Source organism: Elephas maximus, chromosome 9 (assembly GCF_024166365.1).
Source record: "Elephas maximus indicus isolate mEleMax1 chromosome 9, mEleMax1 primary haplotype, whole genome shotgun sequence".
Classification (NCBI taxonomy): Eukaryota; Metazoa; Chordata; class Mammalia; order Proboscidea; family Elephantidae; genus Elephas; species Elephas maximus.
Window position 1 is genome coordinate 108,427,469 of NC_064827.1, and position 14,552 is coordinate 108,442,020.

Here is a 14,552-nt window from a genome sequence, read left to right on the forward strand (position 1 = left end):
ATTGCTTGCAACCTTCTTCCAGGTAGAATTTTATAGTTAAGTGATTTGAAATTGTTGACCACTTCATTTGATTCGTCTCTCAATATTTTAAATTGAGAATACACTGTCTCTACTAGTAGTGAAAGGATCCCTGGTAGTACAGTGGTTAAGTGCTTGGTTGCTAACCAAAAGATCCACGGTTCGAACCTACCAGCAGCTCTGTGGGAGAAAAACCTGGCAATCTGCTCCCATAAAGATTACAGCCTAGGAAACCTTATGGAGGAATTCTACTCTGTCATATTTGGGTCACTATGAGTCAAATCGGCTTGACAGCACACAACAACAGCTAGTACTGAGGTACTTGGTAGACTCAGAACAAATTTGGCTTAGCGGGGAATATTTTTAACTCCAGTTTTTTCGTGTTGAAAACACGATATTTCAACTCAAAACATTTTTGCAGATGCTGCTTTTTGCCCCCATTCAGAGTGCCTTTGTTCAACACATTATTTTTCTAAGACACAACTTGTCAAATGAATTTTCTATAATTTTTTTAATGTTTCACCATATTTTGATTCCATAAAATTATAGGCCATTTCACTCCTTTCTGATGCAGAATTCACATTTATCCAATTAAAAACAGGCACTCCATTAAAAGTTTCTTCCCATAAATTTACATATTGTAAAGTTAGAGAATTTCAAAATTAAACCTTGAATTTTCAATTATTTATTTTGTTTGGTTCCTTCCTTAAGGCCAGATTTCAGTGTCTTCGGATTTACAAGGTTTCAATCATACAATTTGCTAAAAGCTTCAGAATTAAAGATTTTTGACATATTAATTGAATAAATTTATTCAACTTTTCCAACTTATCTGAACAAAAGAAACAAAAACATACTACGTTCACAACCACTGAGGACAAAACAGGTTGATTTACGATGCAGTTCAACGCCTCAAACATTTTTAATCTTATCAACGATGGGCAGCAAAGTGTGGCCTGCCATACTCGCTTTAAAAAATTACTGTTTAGCATCCGCTTCCTATAGAAAATTTGTAGTTCATTTAATCTCTGTATACCAAAAAAAAAAAACAAACCCAGTGCTGTCCAGTCAATTTCAACTCACAGCAACCCTACAGGACAGAGTAGAACTGCCCCCATAGAGTTTCCAAGGAGCGCCTGGTGGATTTGAACTGCCGACCCTTTGGTTAGCAGCCATAGCACTTAACCACTATGCCACCAGGGTTTCCATATATATATATAGAGAGAGAGATATCAAGGAAATGGCACACAGTTGTAGAGGCTGGAACAGTCCCAAGCCTGTGGGTTAGGCGTCAGGCTGGAGGCTTCTCCTGACTCATGTAGCTGCAGGGGCTGATGAACCCAAGACTGGCAGATAAGATGGCAGGCTGCTGGCTCAAGTCCCAAGAACCAGAGTTCAAGCTTTGCCAGAAAGTCCATACATATTGGATGCAGGCCATACTCCCAAGGAAACTTCCTTTCAACTGACTGGTTGCTCACAACAGATCTTATCATGGAGGATATCATATCAGATCTCATCATGGAGGTGATTACATCATTACATAACTGGCAAACTACATCATAAAGGCTAAACCACTGAGAATCATGGCTCAGCCTAGCTGACACATGACCTTAACCATCATAACAACCAATTGCAAGTATGTATCTCTACTCCACAAGTTTTTAAAACCTAGTATATTATTTTTACCAAAATATGTACTCACCTAAATTTGTATTCATATTATCATCAAAAAACAATTTTTTCTTCAACATCGAATTTTAAACAATACAGGAGCATTTACACTAATGATAAATGTTTCACCTTTGAGAAAAAGTCAACTTTTAAAGGTTTTGGTTTTATAAAGTGGATTTAAAAGAAAGAAAAAAAAACTCATTAGAATTAGCTAATCTGATTTTCTCTTTGAAGCATCTGATAATATTGATATAAACCTGGCATTCTGTAATTGTTTTCAGCCTTCTGCTAACACAGCCAGTACCACTTCACTGTGCAGAAGAAAACCTAGAATTGAAAATAAGTGCAATTAATTTAAAAGAACAATTCTTTGATCTAAATAAAACATCATTCTTCACAGAATGATATATAAGTGTATCCTTCACAACTCCACGTCTTAAATCATCTTCCAGAACAGTCTTCTTAAAATAGCTATTAACTTTGTAAGCAGATGATATTGCTTCTTTAGAAAATTTGTTTTCTAGTTTTCATGTGGTCAGTGGTAATCACTTTGGCCCCCTTGGTAGATGGTAACCTGAACAAATATTTTAGGTGGGTTACTAGCTCATCATCAATCTTCTTAAGAAACAAAAATACTTGATTTTTGAAAATTAAACTCTTTCATTTTATTGAACTTTCTGTTGCTGCAATAGTTTATTGCAGAAGTCTCATAACAAGTTTCCTCACTGACCTATGGATGGATTTTTGTGTTGCCCATTCTTACACTAAGGGTTCTACCCCTTAGAAGTCCCAGGTCTCAATCATAGGTCTTAGTTCCTAGCTTTATGTAAGGGTCTTAGTTTTTTTTTTTTAATTGTGATTTAGGTGAAGGTTTACAGAGCAAATTAGTTTCTCCTTAAATAATCAATACACATACTGTTTTGCGACACTGGTTGCCAACCGCATGACATGTCGACACTCTACCATTCTCAACCTTGTGTTTCCCATTTCCACTCGTCCAGCTTTTGTGTCCCCTCCTGCGTTCCTGTCCTTGCCCCTGCGTTGCTGTGCCGATTTAGTCACGCACGTATACATGGCTGAATTAAGTGTATTATTGTTTTTTCATGGGACTGTCTAATCTTTGGTTGAAGGGTAAAACTCAGGAGTGACTTCAGTACTGAGTTAAAAGGGTGTCCAGAGGCCATACTCTCGGGGTTTCTCCAGCCTCTGTCAGACCAGTAACTCTGGTCTTTGTGAGTCTGAATTTTGTTTTACATTTTTCTCCAACTCTGTCTGGGACCCTCTATTATGATCCCTGTCAGAGCAGTCAATGATGGTAGCATGGCCCCATCTAGTTGTGCTGGACTCAGTCTAGTGGAGGCTGTGGTTGTTGTGGTCCATTAGTCCTTTGGACTAATCTTTCACTTATGTCTTTCATTTTCTTCATTCTCCCTTGCTCCAAAGGGGGTGGAGTCGGTGTAGTATCTTAGATGGCCATTCATAAGTTTTAAGACCCCAGATGCCACTCACCAAAGTAGAATGTAGAACATTTTCTTTATAAACTATGTTATGCCAATTGAGCTAGATGTCCCCCCTGAGACCCATGTTCCCCAGCCCTCAGTCCAGTAATTTGGTCCCTCAGGGGGTCTGGATGTATCTATGAAGCTCCTATGACTTTGCCTTGGTCAAGTCGTGCTGACTTCTTCATTATTAAAGGGTCTTAGTTTTAACTTCCTGCTGTCCAAGACCCTTGAGTTCAACAAGGAACCACCTTCTCAAGGTCTAGAATGAACCTCAGGGCAGCCAGTTGCCTCAATGCAAAGTCATCAGCCTGGTTTCTACTTTCTGTTTAGGCTCTGGTGGTTTCTTCACTTTCTTGTAAACTCAGCTTGAAAAAAAGATATTCTTCCTTCTATGTAAAATATGGATAATAATATCAATTTTATAGGGTTAATGTATGTAAAGCACTTGGAATATTGCCTCACAAATAATTACACCATAAAAGTATTAGGTGTTATTATGATAGGAGAATGTTTTTCAGAATTTCGAGTCCAGTGTAATTACTGGATATGGAGGCGTGTTTATATATATCCCAGCACATAGGTGGTTTTATATTACATGCATTTGTTTGGGTAGTTTATCACTGCACTGTACTTATGTAACTGTACTTCCCTGTAGCCACAGAAAGAATACTTATTTATCTTAGAAACTGTGTTGTACATCTATAAATACATAAATTTTTGTGTAAGCTCTGATTCAGCAGTTTCAAGTCTAAAATTGGCAAAGGGATCTGGGCTATCAGTCTTTCTTTACCATAAAAAATACGACCATATACCTTAATTTTACATTTTATGAGAATTTTTTTTTATTGATTAAGAACATGAGTGCCCCATACATATACTTGAAAATACATTCAAATATTTGGAGATATTAAATATGTATATGCATATATAGTTAGTGTGTGTGTGTGCGTGCATGACTGCATAGGCTTTATAGAAAAGCACTGTAAGTTCAGAGCACTATTATACTTATTAGTAATTACCAGTATTTTCATTGTGCTTATACTTTCCACTGGAATTTCTGGGATGCTTTATACGATATTAAGATTCTATAAAAATACAAGATGACAATAGTCCTCTAGCTAAAAGTAATTCGGAGGTGAGAAAGAGCAGCTATCTGGGAATATATAACCAAACCACAGTGTACATTAAAAAGTTTTCCTATTAAAAAAAAATTAAAGTCCTTTCCCTACTGACTATATTTTTAGATACATGTCTTAAATATATAAAACAAGTATTTTTCTCCTTTTACGGAAAAAAAAAAAAATCCTAGTGAAACTGGCAGTGGGTGCATGGTGACATGGGCTAGGTGAAAGGGGTTCAGTTTGCCACATTTCCTCCAAATTAAGCCATTAGGATGAAAGCATGTGGATGGCAGCCTATTTAATTTGCAACTTTGTGGAACTTGTTATTTAGGAATATATTCTTCATATAATTTTTAAAGATCTTTTCCTGGCTCCCCCCAAACTAATCCTGCTCATTACAGAACAGTTAGAAAATACAGGAAAGTATGGACAAAAAAGTTAAAACACCTGTAATCCTACTACTAGATCCCTGCTGGCAATATTCTGGCGTGTTTATTTCCTGTCCTTTTTCTAAGCATACAAAAATATAAACATATACATATAAAAATGGGATTATATTATGTACACAATTTGGTATCTATGGTCTTGAGTTGTGCAAGGCCCTTGAGTTCTTCTAAGAATTTATGATTGTGCAAGGCCTCATATATTCTTCTAAGGAATTTATGATTTTAAAGGCCAAAAAACTCTTTCATTAAACGACTATATCATAAAGTTTAAAAAAAAAATTAAGGATGGTATTTATAACTTTAAAAGTTCTACACAAAAGCACATTTTTGACAACCGATTCCTCTCAGCATGCAAGTCAACTGGTACAGTATCTCTTTGTATTTTTATAACTCCTCAGAGGCTAACAGAGTCAGCAAGTCAGACATTTCATACCCCAAACATTTAAAGTTGCATCATTCCCAAGGGGTCATTTAGCAGCTACACGTTCTGTATAGAGTCACACGTGGATAACTGAAGGTCTGTTCCTAAAGTTGACGTGCTGAACTCCTACAAGCTGTAAAACAGAGTTGATGGGTTTGTGATCCAACCTATTTTTGTCGCGGTGTATAAAATGGATGTTGTTACCTGGAAGAGCATAAGAATAAAAGGCTGACATTGGCATGTGACGTATTACTCATTAGATTTATTGCTTACTAGAATCAAGGACATTTTTCAATTTTTAATTAGTCCAGAGGGAAAAGTTAATTACCTGGAGTACATTATACTCTGTATATAATGCCCTAATAATTTTTAATTATGGTAATAAAACAGACAAGGATTATGGTTAAATAAGAGTGATACTTTGTGTTTTATGAGATCCAAGGGGAATGATTCTTAAATTATAACCTTCTGTTAGGTTTTATTAAATATAATTAAATTGAATGTCCTGTCAGACAGGCAGAATTAGGAACTAACATAGATATCAAGTAGGAAAATCATATCTTCTTCTTAAGTATAATAATGGAGTAAATAACTCACTTTAAAAACCTCCTCTCAAATTTAATAGGCTATCTGCATTATAACCACAGTTAAAAAGAGGCTCACAACAAGGACATTCAGATAATCAGTTACAGCACACTCACATGTACTGCAGATTGCTTTCATCTGCTCAAATAAAAGAAGTCATCATTTGTGGTCCAGGTTCTATTTACTTCAATTCTTGGACTCAAGATTAGAATTTTAACCTAAAAAATTAGATTAACTAAGTATCATGAGGCATGCTTTCTGCATTGTACTTATCTGCAGTCTCCAGTAATCACTAGGCTTATCACAAATTGGCTTATTATCAAATAAAGCAAAATGAAATACTGGGTTAGCCATGATAATAGATTTGTGTAAATACGTTTATCATGATCTTTTCCTTAGAAGAGTTATACTTTTTCCATCAAAATGCGCTCTCTATTCCATTTGTTCACAACTTTGCACGCAAATGAAGCTCTTTGTGCTCTCTTCATTCTTATGATACGATATGAGACACTCTTCAAAAAACACCCCTTCCAGTTCTGAGCATGGAAATAAGGCATTCAAAAATACCGTTCAATTTCATTTCTAGGCCAGTTTATAGAACTCATTATTCTCATAAAACAGGGCTTTTTCAGCTCACTGGTGCAAATTCATGAGTAGGAGGTTAAGGGAGATTAAATAAAATGACAGATTTTAATTATAGTGTTCCAGCTGCAAAAAGACAAAAAGTCATAATACTTAGTCAAATCTCTCCTTCTAAAGACTTTCCTTTAGATATCTGGAATTTATCAGAGTAAATGTTAATTCTGTCACTCTTAGAAGCTATACTTACTAAAAGTGGGCAATTTTAGAGAAGAAGAATCAAGAAAAGTCGGCTTACAATGTGGTGACTTAGGCTTACTGGGGAGCCCTGGTGGCGCAGCGGGTAAGCATTCGACTGCTAACCAAAAGGTGGGCAGTTCGAATTCACCAGCCACTCCTTGGAAACCCTCTGGGGCAGTTCTACTCTGTCCTATAGGGTCGTTATGAGTCGGAATCAACTCAATGGCAATGGGTGGGCTTATTGGCATTGTCACATATGGCTGTTTGTCCTTAACATAATGTTTGAACATGGTACAGATGTAACACTCAACACCTTTAACAGAGAAGCCAAAGGAATTCCAGGCAATCCAAACTAATAAAGCTGTTAAAAGTATGTGGTGTATTACCAGGTGTTTATTTTATCAACAAGTGTAATTTCAATAAATATAAAGAAAAAAGTTAAAAAAAAAAAAAAAAGTATGTGTCTTACAGTAAATCTTATTGAGTGAGATAGTTGAGTCTTGTTTCCTGTTCCTGACACTGACTTGCTTTTAGGTGCTGAGCAAGTCTCCTTAGTTTTATTAGGTATAAAAAACAAGCCTGATTATTCCACAAAGAATTAAAGTGCTTGATGAGTCTCCCCTATTCTGAAATGTTCACCTTCACTGAACTTATTATTTTATTATTATTGTTTTTAAATATTTTATTGTGTTTTAGGTGAAAGTTTACACAGCAAATTAGGTTCCCATTTGTTAATTTTTATACAAATTGTTCCATACAATTGGTTGCAATTTTTACAATGTGTCAGCATTCTCATTATTTCCATTCTGTTTTGTTTCCATTCATCTGGCTTCCCTACCTCTTCCACTGAACTTCTTAAAGAGTGTTATTGTTGTTGTTAGTTGCCACTGAGTCCATTCATACTCCCGATGACCCCATGTGTATAAAGTAGAACTGCTCCATAGGGTTTTCAAGGCTATGACCTTTCAGAAGCAGTTTGCCAGACTAGTCTTCTGAGGCATCTCTGAGTGAGTTCAAACCAGCAACATTTTGACTAGTAGTTGAGCGCTTAACCATTTGCGCCACCTAGGGACTCCTAAAAAAGCATTATAACCATATACAGATCCCTAACCAGGATTATACAATTTGACTTTCCCTTTCCCAAGTACCTGAAATCAATAAGGAATAGAATGATAGCACATTATATGAACTAAACAGATATCAAAATACACAGAAGTCTTGGCGGAGGGGGCAGGGGAAGCTTCCCATGAAAAGCACAGCACTTTATTATAAAGCTCCCTGTTTTTAGATGGTGGCTATTTTATGAAGAAAGGGGGTGGCATCTGGATTTCTAAAAGGCACAGGAAGCATATTCTTGAATTTGGGCTTTGATGCTTACCTGGACCTACAATGAGGGTTCCTCCTTGCTGAGCTGGGTCTCCTTGAAAATCAAACAGGGGGCCAGTCACTGCCCGCCACAGACTCTGAATGCTTCCTGAGAGTAGATTTGATTTCACATGGGGACTCTGTCCTGAGATGTATGGAATTGTCTTTAGATGTTATATTCGATTAGATATTAAAGATGTTAGTACTTCTATAAAATATTGTGTGCCATATTAACTTTTTACTTGTCTTTTTTTTCCCTTCAAAGCAGGATTTCTCTCTTTTCATGACTGACATTTTAGACCAGATTATTCTTTGTCCTGTGCACTGTAAAATGTTTAGTATCGTTCCTGGCTTCTACCCACTAGATGCCAGTAGCACCCCCTCCACCAATTGTGACAACCAAAAATACCCAGACATTGCCTAATGTCCTCTGGGGCAAAAGTGTCCCTGGTTAAGAACCACTGCTTTAAAGAAAGAAGTGATGAGAGACCCAGATCATTTTCTGCCAAAGAAAAAGGACTGCTACAGACTTCTCAAACTGGTAGTCTTTACCTTCTTAATTCCCCACTTATACTGTTTAGTCTCTCAACCCACTAATAGGTAGCTACACTTCTTTTCAAGAGACGCTGTCGCATTTTGACACGGTCAAAACCCGCTTCCTCTTTTTGGGCCTACAACTAAACTATATTTCCCAGTCTCCTTTGCAAGTTAGGTATGGCCAAGTGACTGTCTGCTAATGGAATGTGAGCAATATGATGTGGGCGATTTCCAGGCTAGCTCCTAAAAATTTCCCACAAGCACTTCTCCATGTTCTTTCTACATTTCTTGGAAGCCTTGGATTGAAAACAGCAGAGCCACAAGATGGAAGGATCCTGGGTCCCTGAGTCATTGCTCAGAGAAGAAGCACCCACTGAATGGAAACGCCCATCTTGAACTTTAAGTGAACAAGAAATAATCTTCTATCATGTTATGCTATTGGCTTTAGCTGTTACAACAGCCAGTACAGCCACCTTTGCACTTTTCCTTGTCTGCTGGGTTTTCTAGTTCCTTTCTCACAGGGACTGATACTTCACTTTACTTCCACTCCCTCTGCCTGGTCCAGAACAAAGCTGCCTGTTCCTTTCAAACTCAATTTTTTTTTTTTTAACTCTGGTTGCTACTTATTTTTCTCCTAACCTTGCCCTTTTATGTCTTGCTTTTAGCTTTTTATTTTGATGACTTTGCAACCTCTTACCTGCCTGATTTCCTAATATTTCTAGATATCTATTATTTCTCTTCATTCCGCCAACTCATTTCTTTCATTTTTACATTCAGATTGGCATTCATCTAACCAAAAAATCAATACAGGCTCACTACCTTAGAGACATAGATAAAAGACTAAATTTTCCTGTGTTATAGGATTCTGTATCTGAAGTAAAGGATCCTTGGTGGCACAACAGCTAAGCACTCTGCTGCTAACCGAAAGGTTAACAGTTCAAACCCGCCCAGTGGCTCCATGGGAGAAAGATGTGGCAATCTGCTCCCATTAAGATTACAACCTTGTTGAGGGCTGGGGACCACGGTCTCGGGGGACATCTAGCTCAATAATAAAAAAAAAAAGTAGGAAAAAAACGATAACAGTCTTGGAAACCCTATAGGGCAGCTCTACTCTGTCACATGGGGACACTGTGATTTGAAAACCGACTTGACGGCACCTAACAACAACAACATATCTGAAGTAAATGTCCAGAAATCCAAGCTATCTTCTTATAGCCAAAGAATAGGTCATTTACTATCACAGAATTTAGAAACCCAGTAGAAGATTCTACAACCTAGAATTTAACAGTCTCTGCTGTTGAGCACAATCTCATTTTGCCAGTTCGAATTTAGTTCTTGTGTATAAAACTCCTGTTTTTAGTCTTTTTCAAATCTAATACTCCCTTGCAGTTAACTGCTTTATCTTATTCTTTTTCTTCATAAAATGGGTATCTGTTGATTCTAAATTATAATTGTGTATCTTTCTACTGTCTTAATTTTCAAGTAGGACTACTCTGATACTGATTCTAAGATTCATGCCTTTCTGTTTTTCACTGAGGAATCATTAAAAAATTATTTTATGACAACCTAATATTTCCTATTTGGAAACACAGTACTTTAATACAGGTCAAAGGAGTTTAAAAGATTTTAATATGCTCTCTTAAAAACATATGTTTCCTTAGAATGCATTTGTTTTCTTCACAAGCCCATACCTTTATTGTGGCAATGACTGGAGAGGTAAAACTTGCTGTTTATATCTGAAGTGCTAAATGATAAACAGACCTTACAAATGCTGAGACTCCGTTCTAGCACATGAAAATAGTGTACCAAAAAGTAAGGTTCACAACCTGGACTGCTGCATTTTCCTATTCTACAGAGAAAGTGAGGAAGAAAAAAAAAACAACAAATGCTGTGTTTACTCCTGCTCACCCTGAGTTTTAATACAGTTTAGGTTGCCTTCTTTAAAAACATCAGTAAAGGGGTCACGTCAACTCTAGCTCATAAGCAGCTCTCAGACCCATCCCTCTTTTCCACCCCCCACTTCAGGCCTGTCATTTCTTCCTAGCCTGTACTAAAACCTTGTCATGAATACCTCTGCTCCAATTCCTCCCGAAACCGGGCATGTGACTGGATCACTCCTCTGCCTCAGACACTTTTATGGCTGCCCTACTGCCTTGACAATCAGTCCAAACTCCTTGGGCTGCCACACCTGACTCAACATGAACTGGCCACAACCTATCCGCAGCTCACACCAACTCCCCATCTGACCCCTAGACTCCAGCTGTCAACTGCGCTTCTCCACACGAGTCACATGTTTTCATGCCGCTGTGCTTTTCTACTTCACCCTCCGAGGTCCTTTAAGAGTGAGCTGAGACTTCACCTCCTCTGAGAAGCCTCCCCAGATCCTTGTCTCCCCATGTAGGTATTCATGCTCTCCTCTATTGCAAAAAGCCCGTAAACTGCACTGTACTTGTTTGTTTGCTTCTGTCTCCCAGAGTACAGCATGAACTTCTGGACGGCTGGGGCTGTGTCTTTTATCACTGCCCTCTGGGGGCATCCAACACAGTGGGTGTCACAGACAAGAGTTCAGTAATATTTGTGACAATGACTGATTTGAGTTTGAATTCTTTTATCTGGCATTTCAGAAACCAATTTCTTTCTACTTAAAACACACATTAACAGTTCAACTTAAGTTTATTAAGCTCTATTAATTACAGGGAATCGTGCGAAGGGCAGGGAATGTGGTCAAGACAAAAATGAATAAAATATCAAACTCTTCAACTAATTACATTACCCAGTCACCTTAAGTGCTATAATAGAGGTTAAGTACAAGGTGCCATTATTAAAGTACAATGAGGGAAGCAATTACTTCTGCTTCAAGAGCTATTAAGATCACGTTTAAGAGCTGGGCTTCAAAAGATAACTAGGATCTCATCAATTAGAGAACGCAGAGTATTCAAAAGCCATGGTATGAAAATATATGAACTTAGTATTACCTTTAATTTCAAAAGTGAAATGTACTCATTGCAAAAAATACAAATACAAAAGCCACTTTCTCATTCCCATCCCTTATGGTAAACAGTGCAGTATCTTTTAAAACCTCTTTCATGACACACACATATATATACTTTAGACCTTTACGTTTATGAAAATAGTTTTTGTTTTCAATACATTTTTCTGCAACTTCTTTTTATCAGTCAATAGGTAGTCCATGAATAGTCTTCTCGGTCATTACACCCAGGAATTGAAATCTTGTAGTTTGGTGTATCTGGACCACTTAATAAACCAAAAAACCTGTTGCAATCAAGTCAATTCCGACTCATAGTGACCCTACAGGACAGAGTAGAACTGCCCCACAGAGTTTCCAAGGAGCGGCTGGTGGATTCAAACTGCCGACCTTTTGATTAGCAGCCCAATGCTTACCCGCTGTGCCACCGGGGATCCGGACCACTTAATAGAAACATAAAAAGAAGGCTGATGTACGAATTTACCATTTGTTCACCTAAACATATACATACAAACATGAAAATACACCAGCAGTGTTTTCTACTTAAGACATGTCTTACCTGAAGAAGCAATTTCTTCACCTCTTTTCATTCCCAATCTTTTATAAATTTCTCTCTCAGGGTCAACATAGATTTCATGAGCATACCCAGTTAGTTTGCAGAAAGGCTGAAAAAAAGGGAACAGCTGGGATCTTTAGAAAAACAAATGAGAGATAAGTAACAAGTCTAACTTAATTCTAGCAAATTTAACCTACACTTGGTGATACAAATAATATAATTTTTACTTGTTAAACAATCTGTTAGTTCCCCAGTTTGCTAAATATTTACCTCAATATGATGGTAGGATGACTGTCCAATCACTATGAGAGTGACATTTGCTTCCTTTAGGAAAAAGAAATGTGCATATTAGAAATTATGTATGTTTACATCTAACTTTTTTGTTCCATTCTAATGCCACCTGTAGGCTTCTAAAAGAATAAACAGCAAAACTGGTCTGAGTCCAAGCAAACAAATGTACTATAGCAAAATGTTAATGTTAAATGACTCTTTTGCTAATTAAGAATTTTAAAAATGACAGTAATTCTCTATGCCCTTTCAAAGGTGTGCTAAAAAAACAGACTATTGATGTCTGGTAATTTAATCAAGTTTATTTTTCACATTTCAGTTGACAATGTCTGATGAAAACAGATCTTAGTTTTACAAAGGCTGCCCAATGCCTTGCTCAAAAAGCTCACCTGGAGATAAACACATACAGTGCCTGTGAAAGACATACGTGTGTGATTATCACAGGGACTTGGGATATGTATCCTATTAAAAGATACTAAGTTTTGCCCTTAAGTCATTCATATTTTCCTATAACGACCAATTTGGAGTATGATGAAAAAATTAAGAGAATATCAATAATTTCCAATATTTGTGGTTTTCATCATTATCATTCAACATTTCAGAATACTAGGCAGGTATAACCGTACCCGTTGCGGTCCAGTCGATTCCGATTGGACCCTATAGGACAGGGGAGAACTGCCCCATAGAGTTTGCAAGGAGCGCCTGGTGGACTCGAACTGCCGACCTTTTGATCAGCAGCTGTAACCACTACACCACCAGGGCAGGTTAGTAATATAAAATGATTTTTATGATTAGCTAAGTTTAAAAGCAAACTGCAACGAATAAGGACTGAAATAGAACTCCAGCGTGTCTCTCTTTTTTGGAGGCGTTGGAAAGACATGTGAGGAGGTCTGTGTGTCTGCGCGGGGGAAGCCGCGCACCCCGCATCTCCCCGTTACACTTTTAAATAAGTGACTTTTCCCTAGGTCGCTGAGAAACGGACCGATGTTGCTAACTCTCGGGAAACTTACTTCTAAGAAGCTCTTGGGGATTTTGGCCAGATCTTCTACGTATTCCTTGCAGATGTAACACAGGAAATGCTGAAATTCCAACACGGCAAAAAAGGCAAGTTAGCAACATCACACCTTCAGGGTCCAGAAGGAGCTAAGTACTTTATTGTGTGTGACGCTAATAAACGTAACACCCAAAACGGGTAAAAAAAAAGTGTCAGTGACGCCCCAGGTGCATTAAAATCGGGCAGCATCCAGTCCCCGCCATGCCGCCCGCTAGCTGAGAAAATGGCCTTTGCTAGGCGGTTTGTTTTCCCATCACCGCTGAAGGAAGCGAGTGGAGCCGTTAGCATTCCGGAAGCCTCTAGTGGACGAGAATGGGAAGGGCCAGGCCCGCTAGGACCCACTCTCGGCTCCAGACCCTTCGAGGGCCTTGATGTGCCCCCGAGGCCGAAGCTGTGGAGCCCCCTCCACCCCAGCCTCCAGGCGAGATCCCTGCCCGGGGTCGCCCCGTCGCCGTGCTCACCCGCACGAAGACCACGACGGCCTGGCGCTCCCGGAACAGCGCACCGAAGGCCACCCGCTTCCCAGAGGCGTCCAGCACTGGCAACTCGGCCACGGCGTCGGCCAGGGACTGCCCGCGCTCCGGGCCGCTCAGGACGGGCGCCGGGGCAGCGCGGCCGCTGACCTGCTGCGTGACCGGGGCCGCCATGCGCCCTGAGTCCAGGACCTGGGGTCGCGCCCGCCGGGCGGGACGCACCGGGAGGAGCGGAGCTCCCAAAGACAGGGGCAGCCGAGCAGCTGCGGCGGGAACCAGGAGGAGCGGAGTCCCGATGGGCGGGGCAGGGCGGACGCCCTTGGGCAGGCGGGCGGGCCAGCGAGGCGGGGCGGGGCGCAGTGGGAGGAACTGGGTCCGGACAGGCTGAGCGCCTCGAGCAAGCGAGTCTGGCAGACCGCAGGGGCGCAGGGGGTTGGTCCCGTTAAGGGTAGGGCACACGGGGCCGTGAAGACGTACTTCTTTTGACCTGGGAGTGCTGGTTCAGTGGTACACTTCTTATTTTCCATGCTGGAGATCTGGGTTAGATTCCCTGCAAACACACCTTAGGCGCAGCCTTCACCTCTGTCAGTGGAGGCTCGTGTTGCTATGATGCTAAACAGGTTTCATAGGAGCGTTCAGGCTCAGAAAGACTAGGAAGAAAGGCCTGGCAATCTACTTCCAAAAATCAACTAATGAAAACTCTGTAGATCACA

At 39.5% G+C, this 14,552-nt stretch overlaps 1 protein-coding gene across 3 annotated transcripts; it reads right to left on the bottom strand.

Moving 5' to 3' along the window:
- Positions 1-555: 555 nt before the first annotated feature.
- PRXL2C (peroxiredoxin like 2C) lies at positions 556-14,135 on the bottom strand. Of its 3 annotated transcripts, XR_007518565.1 has the most exons (7): positions 13,828-14,135; positions 13,323-13,391; positions 12,295-12,348; positions 12,028-12,133; positions 7,959-8,090; positions 5,878-5,979; positions 5,291-5,380 (listed from the first exon to the last, which is right to left on the bottom strand). XR_007518565.1 is itself a non-coding variant. In XM_049894912.1 (6 exons), exons 1-6 carry the CDS (start codon positions 14,011-14,013, stop codon positions 5,253-5,255), a joined length of 675 nt encoding a protein of 224 aa, XP_049750869.1. In that variant the 5' UTR covers positions 14,014-14,135; the 3' UTR covers positions 562-5,252. The 3 variants fall into 3 exon arrangements, 2 of the variants coding, with proteins under 2 accessions (XP_049750870.1, XP_049750869.1); XM_049894912.1 differs by lacking the exon at positions 5,878-5,979 and having other exon boundaries at positions 562-5,380; XM_049894913.1 differs by lacking the exons at positions 5,878-5,979; positions 7,959-8,090 and having other exon boundaries at positions 556-5,380.
- Between the last annotated feature and the right edge of the window lie 417 nt (positions 14,136-14,552).